Source organism: Eulemur rufifrons, chromosome 7 (assembly GCF_041146395.1).
Source record: "Eulemur rufifrons isolate Redbay chromosome 7, OSU_ERuf_1, whole genome shotgun sequence".
NCBI lineage: Eukaryota > Metazoa > Chordata > Mammalia > Primates > Lemuridae > Eulemur > Eulemur rufifrons.
The window spans coordinates 192,222,507-192,247,778 of record NC_090989.1 but is presented as its reverse complement, the minus strand read 5'-3'; the positions used below and the strand labels follow the sequence as shown (position 1 = coordinate 192,247,778).

General features: G+C 39.0%; 1 protein-coding gene across 1 annotated transcript; it reads left to right on the top strand.

The window, feature by feature from the left end:
- The first annotated feature begins 2,966 nt into the window (after window positions 1-2,966).
- LOC138385875 (butyrophilin-like protein 3) lies at window positions 2,967-15,187 on the top strand. Its single transcript, XM_069472072.1, is given in 6 exon segments — window positions 2,967-3,050; window positions 12,269-12,380; window positions 13,102-13,122; window positions 13,655-13,678; window positions 13,984-14,013; window positions 14,655-15,187. Coding segments are annotated over 6 exon segments (804 nt in total).
- The last annotated feature ends 10,085 nt before the right edge of the window (window positions 15,188-25,272 follow it).

Below are 25,272 nucleotides of genomic sequence, written 5' to 3'. Positions count from 1 at the left end.
ACCCTGCTCCAAGGTATTTCTCTTGAATCCGTGTTGGACTCTGGGTTTCTTATGGGACTGGATAGCTATGTAACTTCATGCTGATACTTAACTTGCCTGGGTCTCAGTTTCGTCATCTGGAAAACAGGTAAAAATAGTACCTACTTCATAGGATTGTTGCAAAAATTAAATTAGCATATGTAAAACACTTAGACCAGGGCCTCCCATATAGTAAGAACTATATAAGTGGTAGTGATTATTGTTGCTGTGGTCACACTTCTGTAGATATTGGGTCTTCCTGTGGGGAGTGGATCACCTTTCTCTATCTCTCTGGGAACAGAAAGATCTTGAGACAGGACCTGAGGACTTGAAAGTGCAGCTTTAGACTGGGTCACTGGTTACCTCCCTCCTCTCCCTGGGTCTGGCTCTCTTGGGTCCAGAGAAGCACTCAGGGAACAGGTTGGGAACTGGCAGGAGGTGCCCTGTATGGGCTCCATGAGACTGCCCAGGCTCTGAGGGTCTTGAAAGTAGCCAGTATAGGTTACTCTGCTAACAGTAAAGACTTGCGAAACATTATGACCTGGTCTTGGCTGGGCTAGGGAAAATTACAGGAAAAGCTCAGGTCCACATCTGGGTCTGCAAGGTGGGCACAGGAGGGGACATTTAGGGAAATCTCAGGAGGTAATCTGGCTATGCAAAGCACTCTAAGCTGGAGGGGACAGCAGTGTAGATACATACACAACTTGGACTGGCCCTGGAGAATAACATGGAATACCTCCAAAGACCCAGAGACACTAGAAAAGGGCCATGGTTTCATCAGGATAGGTTAGGCTAGGCTGCAGTAACAGATATGCCCTCCAGCCCTGTGGGCTAACACAAGAAGGTTTATTTGTTGCTCAGGTCAACATCAATAAAAGTCAGTCTGCCATCTTCCATCTTGCAGCCATAGTATCTGAATGTGTGGCCTTCAGAGTTGCCACCGTAGGGGAAGAGAAAGCTAAATGATCCCACGGGATGCTTGTAAGGTCTAGGCCTGGAAGTGCCTAATGTTATTTACACCCACATCTCTTTGGCCAGAACCAGGTCACACAGATCCATTCTAACTACAAAGGAGGCCTGCACATAGAGAAGCTCATGGATATTTAGTGAGCACTGATAATCTTGCCATAGTCAGGGAATTTCAAAAAGGGATCCTATGGCCACATTTGACTCTGGCCCACAAGCTGGCATCATCCAACAATGGGATCAATGTGGCCTCATTTGTTGCATGAGCTGGCAAAACCCATATTCAGGTGACATGAGATCTTTCCTTAAAATTCAGAGGTCCTTTTTCCTCCAAAGCCCAGTTCTGTTTTCGTTTTCTTTCTTTCTCTCTTCCTTCCTTCCTTCCTGCTTCCTTCGTTCCTTCCTTTCTCCCTCCCTCCCTCTCTCTCTCTCTCTCTTTCTTTCTTTTTCTTACTTTCTTTCTTCTTTTTGGTTAGAGACAAGATGAAGTCTCCTTTTGTTGCCCCGGCTGGAGTGCAGTGGCACAATCATAGCTCACTGTAAACTCAAACTCCTGGGCTTAGCCTCCCATGTAGCTGGGACTACAGGCATGTGCCACCATGCCTGGCTAATTTTTCTTATTATTATATTTTTAGAGATGGGATCTTCCTATGTTGCCCAGGCTGGTCTTGAACTTCTGGCCCTGAGTGACTCTCTGGCCTCAGCCTCTTAAGTCACTGGGATTACAAGCATAAGTCACAACAATAGTTTTTTAATTGTTTTTAGAGACAGGCTCTTGCTCTGTCACCCAGGCTGAAATGCAGTGGTGCTATCATGGCTCACTGCAACCTTGAATACCTGAGCTCAAGTGATCCTCCCATGTCAGCCTCCTGAGTAGCTGGGAGTACAGGCATTCACCACTAAACCTGGCCAATTAAAAAACATTTTTTTTTTTTTTTTAGAGTCAGGGTCTCGCTACATTGCCCAGGCTGGTCTCAAACTCCTTGTCTTAAGCGATCTTCCTGCCTCGGCCTCCCAAAGTGCTAGGATAACAGGTGTGAGCCACCATATATGGCCTGTTTTTTTTCTAATTTACTTTTTATATATTTTGCTTTTTAATCTTCGAATTAGTTACGTATTACTGTATAACAGATTACCCTCAAAACTTGGTGGCTTAAAACAACATACTTATGATCTCACAGTTTCTTTGGGTCAAGAATTTGAAAGCATCTTAACTGAGTGGTTCAAGATCTCTCATGACAGTATAGTCAAGATGTTGACTGGGACTGTAGTCATTTGAAGAAATATCTCTACTGGAGTTGAGGATTTGCTTCCAAAATGGCTCCTCCCATGGCTTTTGGCAGGAGGCCTCAGTTCCTCACAGTGTGCCCCCTGACCCACAGGTCTACTTGAGTGTCCCCATGGCACAGCAACAAGTGATCCAAGAGAGAGGGCAGGATAGGAGCCACATACTTTTTATACCACAGTCTCTGAAGTTGTACACCATCACTTTTGCCATATGCTATTCAGGTAGAAGCAAATTCCTGAGTCCAGTAAGCTCTCAAGAAGAATTAAACTCCATCTCTTGAAAGGAGGAATGTAAAAGAATCTGTGGCTATATTTCAGAGCCACAATAATCTTCCTAGAATTCATTTTGCAATATGAGTTTCCCTCCCCTCCGATGAACTGATTGCTCCATTACCATTTACTCATTATTTACCATCCCCATTGATGTGAAACACTTTATCACATCATTAAATCATTATATGGAAAAGAATCCTGTTATGGGCCACCTATTTAGTTACATTGACCTGTCTGTTCTTGTCATGTCCAAGTAACTTTAATTACTGCAGAGTTTATAAAACTTTAAGCCAGACCACAAATTCCCTGGTAGTATCACCTTTAGACTTATAAGTGATTGTACTATGGTGTACTAAGTGCAAGAATGAAGTCAGAGCATGTGGTGGGTGGGGAGGTGGATAGTAAAGGCTCCCCATTAGAGGATGAGGACACCTTCTGTCCTTGAGAGCAGTAGCAACCAGACTGATAGAGGCTCTGCCTCAGGCAAGAGGGTGACCAAGCTGAGGGTGAGGTAAACCGAGGGTGTGAGAGTGTGTGTGTGTTGTTGTTGTTGGGGGGGGGGGAGGTATGGAGAAGAGTTCAACATACAGGATCAGATGGGGGGCAGTGTAAGAATTGGAGCTGAACTTCATCTTTTGTTAAAAATTCAAAACTCTCAGTTTGTGGGACTTTATTCACAGGTATAGGGTGATGAAAGATTTGAGTCATGAAAGCAACAACATCTCATCTGTGTCCCATAGACATGGCCCTGGCACAGCCAGAGTCAGGACACTCGGTCAGAAGTGGCAGGTTGGAGGCAGGAAGGTGGCACAGGGATGACATGTGTGAGCACTTCCAGGACATCTGCCAGAGCCAGCGGTGTGAGGCTTCTAACGGCAGCAGGGAGGGGACCTGGTTTGCTAAGCGATTTTCCCCTGGGATTTGGGCAGAGCCACAGAGCCACCAAGGCAGTTGCTCAGTCTCAGGACCTCCCTCCTGCACCTTGGGAAGTTTCAGTGCAGCCATGCATTCGGTCCACAGCGAGACACCTCCCCTAACCTCACAAGACATAGAAACAAGGGGGAAGAAAGCTGTGACCTGGAAGTTAAAGTGTTAAACTCCAGGCTGATAAAGAGAATCAGCTTTTGAGAAGATAAGCCAAGAAACTGATATTTTTTAATTTCAGCATATTACAGGTGTACAAATGTTTAGGTTATGCATATTGCCTTTGCCCCATCTGAGTCAGAGCTTCAAGTGTGTCCATCCCCCAGACGTTGCACACCACATCCTTTATGTGTGTATATACCCATCCCCTCCTTCCCCCAAACGTGTACTTAAGTGTTGATTAGTTAAAATCAATTTGATGGTGAATACATGTGGTGCTTGTTTTTCCATTCGTGTGATACTTCACTAGTAGAATGGGCTCCAGCTCCATACAGGATAATACAAGAGGTGCTAGATCAACATTGTTTTTTGTGGCTGAGTAGTAGTCCATGGTATACATATACCACGTTTTATTAATCCACTCATGGATTGATGGGCACTTGGGTTGTATCTACATCTTTGTAATTGTGAATTGTGCTGCTATAAACTTTTTTATAGAATGTCTCTTGTTATTTAGGGTAGACGCCCAGTAATGGGATCGCGGGATAAAATGGTAGTTCTACTTGTAGCTCTTTGAGCTATCTCCATATCGCTTTCCACAGAGATTGTACTGGTTTGCAGTCCCACCAGCAGTGTGTGAGTGTTCCTATCTCTCCACATCCATGTCAACATTTATAGTTTTGGAACTTTTTGATAAAGGCCCTTCTCACTGGAGATAAGTGATATTTCATTGTGGTTTAGATTTTCATTTCCCTGATGATTAGAGATGTTGAACATTTTTTCATATGTTTGTTGGCCATTAGTCTATCTTCTTTTGAAAAGTTTCTGTTCATGTCCTTTGCCCACTTTTTGATAGGGTTGTTTGATTTTTTTTCTTGCTGATTTTCCTGAGTTCTAAATAGATTCTAGTTCAGTCCTTTATCGGATGTGTAGCATGCGAAAATTTTTTCCCATTCTGTAGGTTGTCTGTTTGCTCTCATGACAGTTTCTTTGGCTGTGCAGAAGCTTTTTAATTTAATCAGGTCCCATTTATTTATTTTTGTTTTTGCTGTGATTGCCTTTGGTGTCTTCTTCATAAATTCTTTGCCTAGGCCAATGGCTATAAGAGTTTTTCCAACATTTTCTTCTAGAATTCTTATAGTTTCATGCCTTAGGTTTAAGTCTGTTATCCACTATGAGTTGATTTTTGTGACAGGTGAAAGGTGTGTATCCTGTTTTAGTCTTCTACATGTGGCTATCCAGTTTTCCCAGCACCATTCATTGAATAAGGTTTCTTTTCCCCAGTGTATGTTTTTGTCTGCTTTGTCAAAGATTAGATGGCTATATGAGGATGGTTTTATATCCATGTTCTCAGTTCTGTTCCATTGGTCTATGTCTCTGTTCTTGTTCCAGTACCATGCTGTTTTAGTTACTATGGCCTTATAGTATGGCTTGACGACTGGGAAATTCATGCCTCCCAATTTTTTCTTTATGCTTAAGATTGCTTTTGCTATACAGGGTCTTGTCTGGTTCCATATGAAGCGTAGAATTATTTTTTCTAGATCTGTGAAAAATGCTGCTATTTTAATAGGGATTGCATTGAATCTGTAGATCACTTTGGGTAGTAGAGACATTTTAACAATGTTGATTCTGCTAACCATGAGCATGGTATGGTTTTCCACCTATTTACATCCTCTGCTATTTCCTTCCTCAGTGTTTCATAGTTCTCCTTGTAGAGGTCTTTTACCTTCTTAGTTAAATATATTCCTAGGTATTTTATTTTCTTTGTTGCTATTGTGAAGGGTACTGAGTCTTTGATTTGGTTCTCAGTTTGGCTGTTATTGGCATATAGAAATGCCACTGATTTCTGTACATTGATTTTGTAACCTGGGACTTTGGTAAATTTGTTTATCAATTCCTGTAGTTTCATAGCAGAATCTTTGGAGTTTTCTAGATATAAGAGCACATCGTCAACAAAAAGCAATAGTTTGACTTCTTCTGCTCCCATTTGGATGCCTTTGATTTCCTTCTCTTGTCTGATTTCTCTGGCTAGGACTTCCAGCATGATGTTGCATAGACGTGGTGATAGAGGGCAAACCTGTTTGGTTCCAGTTCTAAGTGGGACTGCTTTCAATTTCCCCATTCAGTATGATGTTGGCTGTGGGTTTGTCATATAATGGCTTGCATCATTTTTAGGTAAGCCCCTTCTATGCTTATTTTGTTAAATGTTCTTATCATAAAAGGGTGTTGAATTTTGTCAAATGCTTTTTCTGCATCTATTGAGAGGATCATATGATCTTTGTTTTTGCTTCTATTTATGTGGTGAATTACATTTATAGATTTGCATATGTTGAACCATCCCTGCATCTCTGGGATGAAGACCACTTGGTCGTGATGGATTATTTTTTTGACAAGCACCTGAATTTGATTTGCTAGGATTTTGTTGAGAATTTTTACATCTATATTCATAAGGGATATTGGTCTATAGTTTTCATTTTTTGTTGTGTCCTTTCCTGGTTTTGGTATCAGGATGATGTTGGCTTCACAAAACGTGTTGGGGAGGATTCCTTCCTTATCGATGTTGTGGAATAATTTCTGCAGGATAGGCACCAGTTCTTCTTTGTAGTTCTGATAAAATTCGGGTGTGAAACCATCTGGTCCGGGAATTTTCTTTTTAGGAATATTTTGTATTGCTGCTTCAATTTGGATACTTGATATTGGTGTGTTCAGGAACTCTATTTCTTCATTATTGAGCCTAGGAAGTCTGTGTGTTTCTAAGAATTTGTCCATTTCCCCCACATTTTCAAGTTTATGTGCATAGAAGTTTTTATAGTATTCATAGGTGATATTTCATATTTCCATGGCATCAGTTGTAATTTCTCCATTTTCATTCCTGATGGAGCTTATTAGAGTCCTTTCTTTTCTGCTTCTTGTTAATCTAGCAAGAAGTATGTCGATTTTGTTTATTTTTTCAAACAACCAACTTTTTGTTTTATTGATCTTCTGTATAGTTTTTTGTTGTTGTTGTTGTCAATTTCATTTAGTTCCACCCTTATCTTTGTTATTTCTTTTCTTCTGCTGAATTTGGGGTTGGTTTGCTCATCCTTTTCCAGTTCTTTGAGATGATTCATTAGAGTGTTTATTTGTGACCTTTTTGTCTTTTGGATGTAGGCATTTATGGATACAAATTTTCCTCTCAGGACTGCGTTAGCTCTGTGCCACAGATTTTGATAACTTATGTCTCCTTTATCATTTAGTTCAAAGAATCCTTTCATTTCCATCTAGATTTCCTCCTTAACACAATAATCATTCAGCAGAAGGTTGTTTAGTTTCCATGACTTTGTGTAGAGATGAGAATTTCTGTTGCAGTTGATTTCTAATTTTATTCCACTGTGGTCTTAGAAGAAGCATGGTATAATTTCTATTTTTCTTTTAATTTGTTGACACATGCTTTGTGGCCTAGGATATGGTCAGTCTTAGAGAATGTCCCATGAACTGATGAGAAAAACAAAAATTCAGAGGTTTGGGGGTAGAATGTGTTGTAGATGTCAGTCAGGCCCATTTGTTTTAGAGTTCTGTTTAAGGCCATTGTTTCTTTGTTTATTTTCTGTTTGGAGGATCTGTCCTGTGCTGTTAGAGGGGTGGTGAAGTCTTGGACTATTATGGTTTTGCTGTTTATCATTTGGTTTAGATCAAGTAGAATTTGCTTTATAAATCTGGGTGCACCTGAGTAGATGCATAAATATTTAGAATTGTTATGTCTTCTTGTTGAATTTTACCCTGCACCATTATATAGTGACCATCTTTGTCTTTCATTACTTTTGTTGATTTGAAGACTAAGTTATCTGAAATCAGAACTGCCGGGCTACCTTACTTGTTTCTTCTGTTTGTTTGAAATATTCTTTTCCATCCCTTCACCTTAAGTCTGAATGCATCCTTGTGGGTTAGATGTGTTTCCTGAAGACAGCAAATACTTGACTTGTGTATAATTATTCATTAGGCCAGCCTATGTCTCTTTAGTGGGCAGTTCCAGCCATTCACATTTATTGAGAGAATTAATAAGTGGGGCAAATTTCTGTTCATCCTGTTGAGTTGAACTTTGTTACTTTGTTTTCCCTCTTGAGCCATTGTGGTATCTGGCCTTTGACCTTTAGCTTTTGGATGATTTCACACTGCTGAATGTTTATTGTGCTGATCGGTGTATAACACTGTTCTGAGTACTTCCTGGAGGGCAGGTCTTGTCTTGATGAATTCCTTCAGTCTTTGCTTGTCTGAGAAAGTCTTTATTTCTCATTCATATATGAAACTTAGTTTTGTAGGGTACAACATTGTAGGCATTATTCTCTTTGAGAAGAGTGAGAAGGCGTCCCAGTCTCTTCTTGCTTGTAAGGTCTCAATTGAGAACTCTGCCATTATTCTGATGGGTTTTCCTTTGTAGGTTACCTGCTTCTTTCACCTTACAGCTCATAGCAGGGCAGTTATTTTGGTCAGTTTGATGTGTGTCATGGTGTCTTCCTGTTTGTGATGAATCTCCCAGGAGTCCTTTGAGCTTCTGGGACCTGGATATCTATATTTTTAGCAAGGCCTGGGAAATTTTCCTCTATTACATCCTCAAATAGCTTCTCTAACTCTTATGTATTTTCTTCTTCACCCACAGGAATGCCTATGATTCTCCCATTAGGCCTCTTCACATAATCCCACATTTCTTGTAGGCTTTGCTCTTTTCTCTTATTTCTCTGCTCTAACTCTGTGACTGACTTATTTAATTGAAATGTGTTATCTTCAATCCATGAGATTCTTTCTTCTGTTTGATCCACCCTGTTCTTGAGGTTTTCCACTGTGTTTTGTAATTCCTTGAATAAATTTTTCATTTCTGGGAGTTCGGTTTGATTTTTCTTTAATATTTCAATTTCTTTAGTAAATTTTTATTCCAAGTCCTGGATTTTTTTTTTTTTTTTGTGGTTTCTTTGTATTGGTTATCCATTTTCTGTTGCGTATCATTGAGTTTTCTTACAACCCATGTTCGAAATTCTTCTTCTGTCATTTTAGTGTTCTGAATTTGGTTGATGTCCATTGCTAGAGAGCTGGTCTTCCCCTTTGGGGGTGTGCTTTCTGTTTGATTCTTCATATTTCCAGAGTTCTTTTGCCGATTCCTTCCCATCTGGATCAGCTGTTTCTTACCTTTAGATTTTCGTTTGGATAATGACTTGCCCTGTTTAGTCTCTGAGCCAGTAGGTGGTTTTTGTGGGTGAGATTTGACCACACCCTGTATGATGAGTCAGTAGATGCAGTGAAAGTGTGTTCAGAATGACCTCCCTGTCAGTAGGTGGTGCTTGCTGGAAGGATCAGGCTGCAGTGTTGTTTTGGGGTCCTGTAACCAGCTTTTGTTCCTCTGGAGAGGCACTCCAGTGCCTCAGGTGGTGGGTGGGGCCCTGGAACTTCCATGTTAGTCCTTATTATCCCCCTCAGTGGGGGCAGGTGGGAGAGTGAGGCAGGGCAGTGCTGGGTTGGGTGAGCCTGCCCTCAACCTCCACAAATGCTGTTAGCAGGAGTCAAAGGTCTGTTCTCTGCCTCTGGGCAAAGCTGCCAGGGAGGGCCTGAAATGGCCCCACTCAGCCAAAAAGTCTTCGTGTGGGAGTGGGGCTGTCTGAGACCTGCAGTCTGGAGCAGATCCGCTCCATTCCAGCCTCCCCTATTCCGCAGTTTCTCCCAAGCCTCTGGCAGCAGGCAGGACCTCAAGCCAGCGGATCTCCCCTGGCTGTGATGCTAGCTGTGAGGTTCCCTGCCCAGGATCGCAGCCTGAGCTGGGCACACAGCCCTCCCATGGGAGGAGGGTTGCCCTTCATGCATACTGATCTGCCCCTGAAGGCACACACACCTTAGTGAGCTCTCAGAAATGTCCCTTTTGTGCCCCTGAGCAATGCAATTGAGACCTGGTCGTACGGGATCTGGTCTGCAGTCCTGTCCCCTGGGCCCCAGAGATCAATCCCTGACCCTGCCAGGGAGAGGATTTCTGGTCTGAAGTCACCCGCGGGGTGCCCAAGCTGGATCAATGTCTCTCACCTCAGGATTTGCCCTGCTCTCCTGTAGTTACCAGGCAAGCAGCACTTGGGTGGGCTGGCGGGTAAGGGGCTCACAGTCTGAGTACCCCTCAGTCTGCTGTAGGGCCCCAAAAGGAAAGGTCCTGTTCCCTGCAGATGCCTCCAGGTGGTGACTAAATTGTCTCTCTCAGCAGCCACAGGTAGGGAAGGGGACGAGGAGAATGAAGCAATATGGTGCCTGCCCATTGGCTTGGGTCTGTGGGTGGGCAGTGCCCTGAGGGAGCTGGGAGCCTGGTGCCCTATCTGCAAGAGGCTCACCACTCACTAGTGGCAGCCATCTCTGGGCTGATGTTAGCAGGTCTCTCCAACTGCTCAGGAGTCCACCGGCAGTCCAAGATGCAAGGGAGGGGAAGTTTAAGGCTCCACCTACCCTTGTGGCTGGTCTCCAAGCCTCACAGGGGCCTTTCTGCTTTCAGTTCTCCTCTACAACTTCTTCCCATGGAGTCTCCTGTAGTTTCAGGCACCCTTCCTTTCTACCCTCATCCAATCTATGTTTGTCTGCCTTTTTATTTTTTTTTTTTTCACTTTCTTCTAAAATCTGTCTTTTTGCAGAGATACTCTGGTGGGCAGTTTTTCTCCTCGTCCATCTTGCCCCTCCCCCACCAAAGAACTAAAAGTAGATCTCAACATTGGATCCAGCAATCTCACTACTGTGTATCTACACAAAGGAAAATAAGTCATTATATCAAAAAACACATACACTCATGTTTATCTCAGCACAATTCACAATTGCAAAGATATGGAATCAACAAAAGTGCCCATCAGCTGATGAGCTGATGAAGAAAATACACACACACACACACCCTGGAATACTACTCAGTGATAAAAAAAAAAAAAAAAAGAATGAAATAATGTCTTTTGTGGCAACTTGGATTGATCCGGAAGCCATTAACCTAAATTAAGTATCTTGGGATTGGAAAAACAAACACTGCATGTACTCATTTATAAGCAGAAACTAAACCCTGGTTATAGATGGCCATACACAGTGTTATAATGCACTTTGAAGACTTGGAAGTGGGGAGGTGTGAGGGAGGTGAGATAAAAAATACCTTATCAGGTCCATGTACACTATTCAGGTGATGGTTTAACTTTTAGTTAAACCATCAGGGCTTTTAGCCCTGACTTCACTGCTATACAATTCATACATGTAACAAAAAAATCATTTGTGCCTTCTATATCTATTGAAACAAAAAAAATGGTTAAAATATAAGAAAAATCAGTGTGTTGTGACATTATGCAAATATTAAAAATGATTATGATGTCAAAAAAGAGAAAAAACAAACCCCATTAAAAAGGGGCAAATGACATGAACAAATATTTTTCAAAAGAGGATACAAAATTGGACAAGAAACATATAAAAATGTTCAACATCACTAATCATCAGAGAAATTCAAATTAAAACCACAATGAGATACCATCTTACTCCAGTTAGAATTGCCATTACTAAAAAGTCAAAAATAATAGATACAGTAAAAAGGGAACACTTGCATACTCTTGGTGGGCATGTAAATTAGTACAACCTCTATGGAGGTTAGTATGGAGATTTCTCAAAGAACTAACAGTAGATATATTGTTAGATCCTATAATCCCACTACTGAGTATCTACCCAGAGAAAAAGAAATCATTATATCAAAGAAAACCCATGCACTTGTATGTTTATTGCAACACAATTCACAATTGCAAAGACATGAACTCAACCTAAGTGCCCATCATCTGATGAGTGCATAAAGTAAATGTGGTATACACACACACACACACACACACACACATACACACCATAGAGTACTACTTAGCCATAATAAAGAATGAAATAATGTCTTCGGTAGAAACTTGGATAGAAGTGGAGGCCATTATCCGAAGTAACACAGGAACAGAAAAATGAATGCCACATGTTCACACTTATAAGTGAGAGCTAAACCATAGATACACAAGGACAGACAAAGTGTTATGGGCATTGAAGACTCACAAGAGAGTATGGGGTACAATGTACCTATGGGGTACAATGTACACTACTTGGGTGATGAGTATACCAAAAGCCCAGACTCCACCACTGTGCGGTATATACACATAATAGAGAATTCAACTTGTACCCCCAAAATCGATTAAAATAAAAAAATTTAAACTGATAATCTCAGTTTAGTATATATCAAGATATACTCCATCATTGTGATAATTGAGCCAGTCAAAATTATGGCACAGAGATATATAAGTGGGCCAATGACACAGAACAGAGAGTTGGGACACATATTCAAGCCCAAACAGAAAATTTATGTAGACAAAGATGATGTGTGTAACAGTGTATAAAGAAAAGCCCATTCAATAAATGATGCTGGCACAGTTGTTATCAATTTAGAAGAAAATTAAATAGAACTTCCTCATTTTATATACAAAAAGAAAATCCAGGTGAATCAAGACATTCCGAAATGCAAAGTTTTAAACTTAAAGCAGAAATTATAGAAAAATATCCTCTTCATCTTGAACTACAAGATTTTTTAAATGAGAATTAAATTGTCTTAACTGTTTAGCAAACATTAAGGGTTCTGTGGAATTGTTTTTCACAGACATTTTTCCAGCCTTCACCCTGGTTCCTGGCTTCTATTTTACTGACATTACTCTGCTTTGGTGTATGTGTTGTTATCATTGGGATGAGGATTTCATTTTCCAAATCCCAGGGTAAATGAAAGAGAGAGAAGCATGGGCTTATGGCTGATGGATGGTCTAGTGGGGTGAGGATCAGGGATTCTCCCACCTCCTGTGTCTGTTCTTACAACCCTGGGCACCAGGACTCTGTCACCTTGGCCACAGAGAACATAGTCCTCATTCTCCTCTATGCTGGCCTGAAATGATTCCCTTAGGAAATTCCAGCACTGTCAGGCCCATCATACATCACAGAGAGCCCATATTTAAAGAAATGAATGGTTTTCAGAACCTATAGAACTAATATAAATTTCTAGGACGTATACCAAGGCTTCATTAAAATGTTTCACCGTAGTTGAAAAGACTATATACAAGAGGAAATAAAAGTGAAGACAACATGATGAAATAATATCCACCCTAACTATGGAATTTTTACCCCAAGAACAAATTTTCTCCTCTTTGGAGGCAATACAATCTCACCTTCTCTACCTTCCCACTTTCTTCCTGATGATCTGCAACCTAACCTTCACATGATCCTAGAATTCTGTCCCTCTCTTCAGTATGAATGATCCTGATATCTTGTTTTACCCAACAGAGATGCTCAGTATAGGAGCTGGGGGTGAGGCACAAAAGCAGAGTCCTAGGAGAGCCCTTGTCCTTCATACTCACAGCTTGTCCCACCTAAGCAAGGAGCCAGGGTTGCATTTGTATCTTACACATTCCTGTGTTGACACTAAACACTCCATTTCTGTTTCAGGGAAAATCCAGGCAGAATTGAGTAAGTGTCATGTCATGTCATGTTCTGAGCCTTCCACACATAGTTCTCCTAGGTCCCTTCCTGTTCCATGTTTGGGCCATCTCTTCCCTATCTTGTCTCCAGATTGGACAGGAAGCATGGACAGGCCAATAACAGCAGCTGGTTTCCTCTCTCCATCACATTAACGAATCAGTCATCAGACATTTAGGGAATTTAAAGTGGGCAACAGGGTCTGTAACCCCCCTAAAATTGTCTACAAATTTAGCCTAGTGATACATTTTGTGGAGAGAGGAACTTTCAATTTCATGAGCTCTTTGAGTGTGTGTGGACTCAGATGGTGAAGAACCTGTGTGGTGTCTCCCTAAGCTTCCACCTGGCCTGATTATTTGAGTCTTCATCCAGGCCTGTATCAACACTCAATATTCTGCTTTTTGTTTCAGGAAAACTCTAGGAAAAACTGGATGAGAGTGTTATTACATGCAGAGATTTCCCCTACATTATCCCCTGGGCCTCGGATCTGTGATTTGAGCTTCTTCTGTGTTTTCATTTTCAGAATGGAGAAAGATACACAGACAGGCAGGAGCATCTGCCCATTATTCCACATTTATCTCTTTCCTTTATGTCCCTTCTTTATGGAATCTTATAAACTGAGACCCATGGGTCCATGTATAGGCAAGCTTGTGGTGGGCTGCAGGGTTGTGGAGACCCTAAAACTGTCAGCAGATACCGGGTGAAGTACACTTTGTATAGAAGACTTATAGCCCTCATCAGATTTCTGGTGGTGCCTTGACCCAAAAAAGGCAACCATATTTTGTCCCTCCCCTCTCCCTGTCTCTTGCTCTCTATGTCAGTGCTGATATGACTGTTCTGTCTGCTTGTTTTCAGATTTGAGAGAGTAACAGAAACATGCAGGTACAAATGCTAAAGTTCTGACAATGAGAAAGAGCCCTGGGTGTGTGCAGGAGAGGGAGCTGACCAGTGACAGATACAGGGTTGCTGCATGATACTGAGGTTCACACAGGAGCTGGAGATGAAGAATCTTTGATGTTCTGGTCGACCCCAGGGTGCAGCTCCCCTCAGACATGCTTCTTAGCCAAGACCTAGGAAGAAGAGCATCAACTAGGGTGGGAGTCACACACAAACTCCAGGAAATTGAGGGAATTAGTAACTAGCCAGTGGGCTTAGATGATGGGGAAGTAAGTAAAATTGGGCAAGAACTGAAGATGAGAGGAAGCTGAATAGTAGGGTCACTCAAAGTCTCACAAAGTTAAATAATGGGCTTACATGGGGGGATAGCGGGAGCATTAGGATAATAAACAGGAGTTCATGATCTTACAGCTGGGCTTCTCCAGCTGGCTAGTTGGTGAGGCCCCAGCTTGCACTGGAGATGAGGGAGGGTCTGAAGGAGCAGTGTTCAGTGGAGACTGTCTCCTGGACATCACCTAATCTCAACCTGAGTCAGTGTAGAGTCAGAGAAGGTGACCCCAGCGCCCAGTTTAGGTCCCCCCTCTCATAGTAACTTATATTCTTTCTCCTTTCCCCAGTGTGACCAGTGGAGGTGACTCTGGACCCAGACATGGCTCACCCCCAGTTCCACATTTTTGATATGAAAGCTGTATGCTATAGGAATACTCCCCAGGAGGTGCCCCACTCAGAGAAGAGATTTGCAAGAATTTGTGTGGTGGCTCCCCAGGGTTTTCAGGCAAGGAAACATTACTGGGAGGTGGATATAGGACACAATAAAGTGTGGTACTTGGGAGTGTGCTGTGATGATGTGGACAGAAGTACAGAGAATGTGACTTTGTCTCCCAACAATGGGTACTGGGTCCTTGGACTGGAGGTGGGATCTTGGTATTTTGCGATCAATCCCCATACAATCAACCCCTTCCCAAGAACTGCCCCTGAATGAGTGGGGGTGTTTTTGGACTGTGAGGGTGGGTCCATCTCTTTTCTCAGTATAAATAATCACTCCCTCATTTATATCATGACATATCAGTTTGAAGGCTTATTGAGACCCTATATCCAACATGAGGCCTATTATGAGGAAAATGTAGCTCCCATAGTCATCTGTCCAGTGCCACAGTGAAAAGCCCCCTTTCAAAATATCTCCATACCCTTCCACACAGAAAACTGAGCACCCTCCATACAAGTGACCATGCCCCTCATCTGCAGAACTGATTCCCAGAGGGAATCATGCCTCACAATTTCATTTAAGTTACTAAGGTTTCTCTTTATAGCCCCAAAGCCCTACATAGCCAGCAGTGATGGGTTGCGTTTGAGAGGAGACTGACCCATCCATGTGAGAGTGAGTCATAGGGACTGCCATGACATCCATGTGGGACTACCTGGAGGCAGCAAGGGAAGAAGGTAGACACTGGATTTAATTTGTGAAAACTTCATTCAGCTAAGAGATCTTAGATAAGTCACAACCTCTCAGGCTCCTCACTTATTTATCAGGGACAGTGATTTCCTCCTCAGGAGTCATAGAGAAGTTTAAAGAGAAAATAAATGTGAATGATGCATCTTGTTGATGGCATAGTGTTTGCTAATGATGTATTCTTCAATTACACTTCTCCCCAGTACAACCTAGTTTATTTATTTCACATTAATTAATTTTCCATACTTCAAATAACCCCTGGTATATGTTTTCAGTGCCTACTCTCTGCCAGGCTCAAGCTATTGAGGAGCGGGGAGCACATCCCAACTAATTATAAAAAATCAATATTACCCTGATACCAAAATCAGCCAAAACCATTATAATAGAAAACCATAGATTAACATTCTTCATGAACATAGATGCAAAATTTCTGAATAAAATTTTATTTAATAGCAAATCATATTTAACAACATGTTCAAGGATGGTACATCACTACTAAGAGTGATTTATCCTAGGAATGCAGGGTCAGTTTAATAATCAAACATTAAACAGTATAATTCACCACATTAGCAAACTGGATGGTACAGAGGATACTTTAAGTGGATAATAAGGGCATTATATTGAAGGAAAAACTAGTATCTCAAAAAGTTATACACTGTATGATTTTATTTACAAAATATTCTCTCTATATAAAGATTGCGAACAGATAAGTGGTTGCTAGAAATTAGAAAATGGGAGGGTGGATGTCCTTACAAAGAAGTAGCATAAGGGAGGCCTTTCATGGTGATGGAACAGTATCATGGGGGTAGTTATATGAATCTGCACATGTAATAAAATTACATAAAACTACACACACACACTTATACACACATGTATACATGGATGCAGAAACTGGTGAAATATGATTTAGGCCTATAGTCTAATTAACAGTATTCTGCCGATTTCAGTTCCCTGATTTTGATAATGTACTATAGTTATGTAAGATGTTACCACTGGAGCAAGCTTGTGGAGGGTACTCAGGACTGTATTATTTTTGTAACTTCCTGTGAATTTATAATTATTTCAAAATAAAAAATGTAAAAAGCAGCTTGTAAATCTATGATTGTCTTAAAATTCTTATTGAAAAAAAAGTGGTTCAACGAGGCCACAATTCACTGTATACGGCAATTGAAATAAGTATTGTTAAACAGAGTTTCAGAGATTCAACCCAGTGCTACATGACATTGAATAGTAATGAAACAGAGATGATAGCATGATGGCAAACTAGGATGCTGCAAGCCTGTTACCCCCAACACAGGAACACCAAGTTAACAAGAATATATGGATCAGAATACCTCAGTGAGAACTCTAGAGACTAGTTTAGAATCAATAGCATCCAGGCCATCATAAAACCAAGAAGAGATTTCAGTGAAAGCAGTGGGAAGCTTCATGGTGCTTCATGTACTTATCTGTGCCCCTCCCCTATACAACTTAATGCAGTACAACTAGAGGGAAATCTTTCACAATGAGAATCTTACCTAGGAATGGAAATAAAAGAGTGGATGGTGCATCCCACATTCTACCTTGTCTGGGGGCTGCTCAGGGGACTGGTTTCTGTCTTGCTTGACTTGGAGCACTGAAAAAACTGGCAGCATTGTCTGGAAAATGCTGAAAAGAAGAAATGATGTCAATATAGTGGTGGTCTAGGAAGCTTCAGCCACTCGTTCTCCCACAGAGGCACCTAGTTAACAGCAATACAACAATATGTAAACCAGAATACCTTTGTGAGAATTCTAGAGGCCAGTTGAAAAACTATAGCACTGAAAACAATGTAAAACCAAGAAAGGATTCCAGGGAAAGGGGTAGGAAGATTTGTGGCATCTTCCATGCCCATCCATGTCCCTTCACGTCTGCAATATAGTACATTACTACCAGGAGGAAACCCTGCATATTGAAGTTCCAAAATCAGGATGGAAGCGAAAGAGTGGACTATGCATCTAATGTTCTGATTCATTTGGGGGCATCCCCTGTGACTGGTTTCTCTCTCATCTGACTTAGAGTGTTGATAGGACTTACAAAATAAGTCGAAAGTTGCTGAAAACAGAGGTGAGCATCACAGCACATTAGAACTGCAGTTCTGCAGGCAAACACCATGGAGGGCAACAAATCAGAAAAAATTAGAAAGGTCTTAGAACCTCTAGCCAGGCTGCCTGGTGAAAGCCTTCCCCTGCATGAAGCCAGTATGCAAAGTCTAAGAGAGGTGGTTTATTTTTTCACATGCCAAAATGTCAGCAAAAGGGTAACATGACATACAAACAAAAAGGAAAACATGATCCAATCAAAGGAGCAAAATAAAACTCCTGAACACAACCCTAACAAAACACAAATATGTTATATGCCTGACAAAGAATTTAAAATAACTGTCATAAAGATGCTCAATGAGCTAAAAGAGGACACAAACAACTAAACAAAATCAGAAAAAATGACGTGTGAATGAAAGCAGAATATTAACAAAGAGATAGAAACTATGAAGAAGAACTAAACTGCGGGGAGTTAACTACGCTTTCAGCAAAGAATCAGGTCACTCAGGCAGGGGTAGTCACAAAGGATGAGAAAATAATAGAAAATAGAATTAAACAATACACACCGGCAAAAATACAGTTTATAAAGAATAGATTTATGAAAATAGATATAGCGGAGGTTCTTGGGTGTCTCCAAAATATTCCCGTGAATTTTAAGGCAGAGACTGAATTTTCAGATCAGTATTTATAGGTACAGTGATCGGTTGCCAGGGGTAACAGATTTACATAATAACAGGTAGTTCTTTTTAGGTTAAAGGTCTCCCACAAGTCTTCTATAGATTCCTTAATTAACTCTATCTATATGAACAAATCATTACAAAATTTTTCTAGGACAATCCTCTAAGTTCTAAGATAAAACTATCACTTTAGCAGAAAAGTTAAACAGAGACATAGTGGCTCCATATTTTATCTAGTTATTGTGTATTGAGACAGATCTTCAGAAGTCAAGCAAAAGCTGTCCCTTGGGCTAATTGCTCTTAGCCACAGGTCTCTGTCTCTCGGGTGGGCACTTCTTTGATCAGCTCCCATCCCATGGCTCCATGCAAACATGCTTTGTCATTCAAAGCAGGTGAAAACCACAGGCTTGAGACTGCAGCATCACCTTGGAAAGCAGCTGCTACTGACCATTGAGACACCCTCCTGAGGTAAGGCAGCTTTTGATATGCGAACTAACACATTCACATATTCCTTCAGAGCAAAGCCTTGCAAAACTCCTAAAATCATTTTTGTCTCTAATATAGTAATATTAATCTAGTGGCCTGACACCAAACAAATTCTGGGGCTAAAAAATACAATAACTAAACTGCAAAATTCAGTAGAGGTATTTAACTGCAGACCAGATCAGGCAGAAGAAAGAATGAGTGGACTTGAAGCAGATCATTTGAAATAATTGAGCAAAAGGAGCAAAAAGAAAAAGAAAAAAGAATGAGGTGAAGTGAGCCTAAGGGACCTATGGAACACTATCAAGTAGACCAATATACACACTAAGGTCATCCCAGATGGTGAAGAGAGAGATAAAGCGGCAGGGCTTATTTAAGAAATAATGACCAAAAACTTACCAAATCTGAAAAAAAAAAAAAAAAGAAATGAATATATAAATTCGAGAGGCTCAAAGAACTTCAATTAGGATAAATCCAAAGGGAAACTTACTGAGACATGTTATGATCAGATCATCTAAAGTCAAAGGAGAAAAGTGACTTGTCATATAAAAAGTAGCTTCAATAAGATCATCAGTGTATTTCTCAGCAGAAATCTTGCAGGGCAGAAGGATGATATATTCAATATACTGAAAGAAAAATATCTGTCAACCAAGAATACTGCATTTGGCAAAACTGTCCTTCAATAATGAAGGTGAAATTAAGAATTTCTTAGTAAACAAAAGCTGAGGGGTTCACTACCACTAGGCCTAATCTACAAGAAATGATAAAGGAATTCTTCAAGTTGAAACAAAAGGGAAACAGACAGCAATATGAAGACATATGAAAATGTAAGGTTTTCAGGTAAAGGTAATTACATGGACAAATATATTAACCTATTTTATTATAATTTGAAGACATAGAAATTAAATGACAAAAGCATAAAGTAACAATAATTCTATGTTAATGGGTATACAAAATATAAAAGTATAACTTGTGACATCCATACCAAGGTGAGGGAGAGCTGTAAACTAGTAGAGTGTTTGTATGTAGTTGAAGTTTTTAAGTTTAAAACATAATGGTGTAACCTTAAGATGTTTGATATAATTGCAATGGTAACCAGATAGAAAATATCTGTAAAATATACACAAAAGAACATGAGAAAGTAATCAAAGCATGTTACTACAGAAAATCAACAGAGCACAAAGGATGGTAGTAAGAAAGGAAAGGGGAACAAAAAAGCTACAAAACACACAAAAAACAATTAACAAAATGACAATAGTCAGTCCTTCCCTATCAGTAATTACTTTATATGTAAGTAGATTAAACTCCTCAATTAAAAGTCCAGAATTGGAGTGATAGATAAATAAATAGAATCCAATTATATGCTATCTAAGAAAGAATTTATAAGTAGCCTTAAAGTTAAGAGTTAGAAAATTTATAAATAGCCTTAAAGTTAAGAGTTAGAAAAAGATAGTTCATGCATATGGTAATCATAACAGAGTAGGGGTTGTTATATTAGGCAAAACAGAGTTTAAGTCAAAATTTTGATGAAAGACAAAGAATGATAAAAATTCAATTATACAGGAAGATATAATAATTATATATCTTTATGCAGCAAATCTAAGAGCTCCTATATATTTGTGGCAAACCAACAGAATTGAAGAACGGAAGAGAGAGCAATACTTCAACACCACATTCAATAATGGGTAGAATATTCAGACAGAAGTTCAGTAAGGAAATAGAGTATTTGAAGAATACTATAGACCACCTGGACCTAACAAACATATACAGAACATTCCACACAAAAACAACAGAATATACATTCTTCTTGAGTGCATGTGGACAATTCTCCTGGATAGTTGACATGTTAGGGCACAAAACAAGTCTTAGCAAATTCAAGAAGATTGAAACCACACAAAGTATATTGTATCATCACAATGGAAGGAAACTACAAATCAATAGCAGAAGGACAACTGGAAACTCCACAGATATGGGAAAATTCAACAACATGCTGTTAACCAATGAGTCAAAGAAAAAGTCACAAGGCAGATTACAAAATAATTTGAGACAAATGAAAAATTAAAAAACATAATCCAGCAATCCCACTTCTGGGTATATATCCAAAAGACAGGAAATCTGTATGTTGAAGAGATACCTGCACTCCCATGTTTATTGCAGCATTATTCATAATAGCCAAGATATGGGATCAACATAAGTGTCCGTCAATGGATCAATGGATAAAAAAAGTGGTATACATACATGATGGAATAATATTCTGCCATAGAAAGGAATGAAATCCTATTATTTGCAGCAACATCGATGGAACTGGAGGACATTAGGTTAATAAGCCAGGCTCAGAAAGACAAATATCACATGTTCTTATTCATACATGAGAGCTAAAAAAAATTGATCTCATGGAAGTAGTAAATAGAATGGTGGTTACAAAGGCTGAGAAGTATAGTGAGGAGGGGGAATATAGAATGGCTGGCTAATAGATGATATGGTTTGGATGTTTGGCCCCTCCAAATCTCATGTTGAAATTTGATCCCTAGTGTTGGAGATGGGGCTGAGTGGAAGATATTGGGTCACAGGGGCAGATGCCTCATGAGTAGTTTGGTACCCTTTCCATGAAAATGAGGAGTTCTCACTTTGTTAGTTCATGTGAGAGCTGATTGTGTAAAAGAGCTTGACACCCTCTCTTGCTCTTGCTCCTGCTCTCAGCATGTGACACACCTGCTTCCCCTTCTGCTTCCACCTTGATTGGAAGCTCCCTGCAGCACTCACCAGAAGCCAATGCTGGCATAATGTTTCTTGTACAGCCTGTAGACCCATGAGCCAAATAAACCTCTTTTCTTTACGAATTACCCAGTCTCAGCTATTTCCTTTATAGCAATACCAAACAGACTAACACAATGAGTCCAAAAGTAAAATTAGAAAGAATAAGATATAGTGTTCAGTTGCATAATAGGATGAGTATAGTTAATAATTTATTGTATAAATAACTAGAAGACTAAATTTGGAAGGTTCCAAATGCAAAGTAATGATAAATGTTTGAGGTGATAGATATCCCAATTGCCCAGATTTGACCATTACACACTGTATGCTTGTATCACATATACCCCATAAATATGTACAACTATTATGTGTATATATAATACTTTTTTAAAAACCATACCACAACTTATGAGATTTGGATAAAACAGTGCTAAGAGGGAATTTTATAGCTGTAAATGCATACATTAAAAAGAATAAAGCTCTCAAATCAACAATCTAACTTTATATCTCAAGAAACTACAAAAATAAGACAAACTAAACCAAAATCAAGCAGTAGGAAGAAAATAATAAACATTAGAGCAGAGATGTACAAAATAGAAAAGAAAAAACAATAGACACAAATCAATGAGACCAAGCGATCTTTTTTGAAAAGATGAACAAAATTGACCAATCCTTAGCTAGATTAACTTAAAAAAAGAGACTCAAATAAATAAAATCAGAAATGAAAGATTGGCATTAAAATTGAAGCCACAGACATTAGAAAGACCATAAGACAATACTATGCACAACCATATGCCAACAAATTGGATAGTCTAGAAGAAATAGATAAATTCTGAGAAACACATAAATTGAATCAGAGAAATAGAAAGTCTGAACAGACCAATAACTAGTAAGGAGCTTGAATCAGTATTCAAAGTCCAGTCAAATCACAACAAAGCCCAGGGCTAATAGCTTCACTCGAGAATTCTACCAAACATTTGAAGAATTAACACCACCATTCCTGAAACTCTTCCAAAAATTAAAGATGAGATAACACTTCTAAGCTCATTTTATGAGGCCAGCATTACCCTGATACCAAAGCCAGACAATGACATGACAAGAAAATAAAACTATAGGTTAATATTGTTTATGAGCATTGATGTAAAAATCCTCACCAAAATGCTAGCAAACCAAACTTTATAGCACATTAAAAGGATTATACAACATGAAGAAGTGGAATTTATTTGTAGAATGCAAAGATATTTCATTGTATAAAAAGCAATCAATGTAACACTCCACATTAACATATTTAAGAAAAAAACACATGATCATCTCAATAGATACAGAAAAATATTTGACAAAATTCAACACCCTTTTCATGATAAAACACTAAAAATAGATGGAAAATTACTTCAACATAATAAAGGCCATTTACGAAAAGCTCATAGCTAACATCATACTCAACGGTGAAATACCTAAAGCATTTCCTCTAAGATCAGGTACAAGACCAAAATGTCTACTTTTGCATTTTTAAAAAAGATAGAAATTTTAGCCAGTAGAGCTGCCTTGCAAGAAATATTAAAAGAAGTTATTCAGAAGCATTGGAACAGGGACACTCGGATTGAGGAGAGACAGACACATCACCTGCCAATACTCCAGACACGTGGGGCCCACATAGGCCCTTTACTTGAGTGTCAATGAGCCAAAGAGACTTAAACACAGTAGCTATTCCACATGCAGTGGAAGATATTCAAGGAGATGACAGATGAATGTTTTAGCACAACCAAAGACAAAGATGACTGATACACTATTTGTGAGAGACTCCGTGGTGCAGTTAATGAAAGGATTATGAGGTATGGGGAGAGACTTTCCCCCACTTCATGCACTGAATTTTGGAACTGAGGGAGATATAACAAGACATGTTTTGTGCATACTAGGATCTACATAAAGAAAGGAAAAGCAATAGAGAATATATAAGAGCAAAATAGAGATGACTTTTATTTTTAATTGGACTAATGGATAATTGTTCAAAATAATAATAACAACATATTCCATGACTACAGCTTATGGATAAGTGAAATAAAGGACAGCAATGATAAGAGTATGGAAGGGAGTAATTAGGAATACAATATGCTTTCATTATAAAAACCTTCAACAAACTAGGAATAGAACTAAACTTTCTTAATATAATAAAGCACCTATATGAAAAACCCGTATCAGACTCAATGATGAAAAACTGAAACTTTTTCTGTAAGACCAGGAATAAGGCAAGAATGCTCACTCCCACTGCTTCTGTTCAACATAGTCCTGGAAAGATTAGTCAGAGCAAATAGGCAAGAAAAACAAACAAAAGGAAATAGAAAAAGAAATATTGTAAAGAAAAAACCAAAACCAAAATTATCTCTGTTCACAGGTGACATGATCTTATATGTAGAAAACCATACAGATTCTACAAAAAAAAATCTGTCATAACTACTAAGCAAATTTAGCAGTTTCAGAATATAAAATCAACATGTAAAAATCGGTTGCATTTCTGTCTATGAACAATGAAAAATCCCAAATCAAAATTAAGAAAACAATTTAATTTGCAATAGCATTAAAAAAAAATAAAATACTTAGGAATAAATCTGACTGAGAGTTTGAAAGACTTGTACACTGAAAACTTCAAAACATTGCTTAAAGAAACTAAAGGAGACATAAATAAATAGAAAGACATTCCATGTTCATGAATTGGAAGACAAAATATTGCTAAATGTCAATATTACCCAATTCAATCTACAGATACAACACACTTCCTATCAAAATCCCAATGGTATTTTATCAGAAATAGAAAAACTCATTCTAAAATTTATATAAAATCTCAAGGTACAGTCAACAACTAAAACAACTTTGGAAAAGAAGAACAAAGTTGAATGATTCATACTTAATAACCTCAAAACATATTACAAAACTACAGTAATCAAAACAGCATTATAGTGGCATAAAAGCAGACACATAGTCAAATGGAATGGAATAGAGAGCCCAGGAAAAAACCTACATACATGGGGTCAACTAATCTGGCAAGGGCACTGAGAATATGTGATAGGGAAAGGAAAGTCTTTTCAACAGATAGTTTTAGGAAAACTGGATATCCACATGCAAAAGATTGAAGTTGGACCCATGAGTATATATCTTACACCATGGGTATACAAAAATCAACTAAAAATAAAGACCTAAATGTAAGAACTAAAACCATAGAACTCCTAGAAGGAAACATGGGGGAAATGTTTCAAGATACTAGATTTGCCAATGATTTCTTGGATATAATGCCAAGAGCTCAGGCAAAAAAAGTAAAAATAGACAAATGGACTACATCAAACTTAAAAAATCTAGTGCATCAAAGGGTACAATCAACAGTGAAAGGGCAACCTTAAAAAATGACAAATTTTTTTGCAAATTATGTATCTTATAAGGGATTAATATACAGAATATATAAAGAATTTGTATATCTGAGCAACAAAAAATCAACCTGATAAATAATGGGCAAAGGACTTGAATAGACATTTATCCAAAGATATATGAAAAATAAGTAACAATCATCTGAAAAGATTCTTAATGTCACTAATCATCAGATAAATTCAAATCAAAACCACAATGAGATAACATGGCATTAGCATGGCTACAATAAAAAAAAAGAAAATAACAAGTGTTGGCAGGGATGTAGAGAAATTGGAACACTTGTAGGGAAATTGGAAGCCCTCACTAACCCTGTTAGTGAGATTGTAAAATGCTGCAACCACTATGAAAAATAGTACAGAGGTTTTTTTAAAAAAAAATTCAAAGTAGAATTACCACATAATCC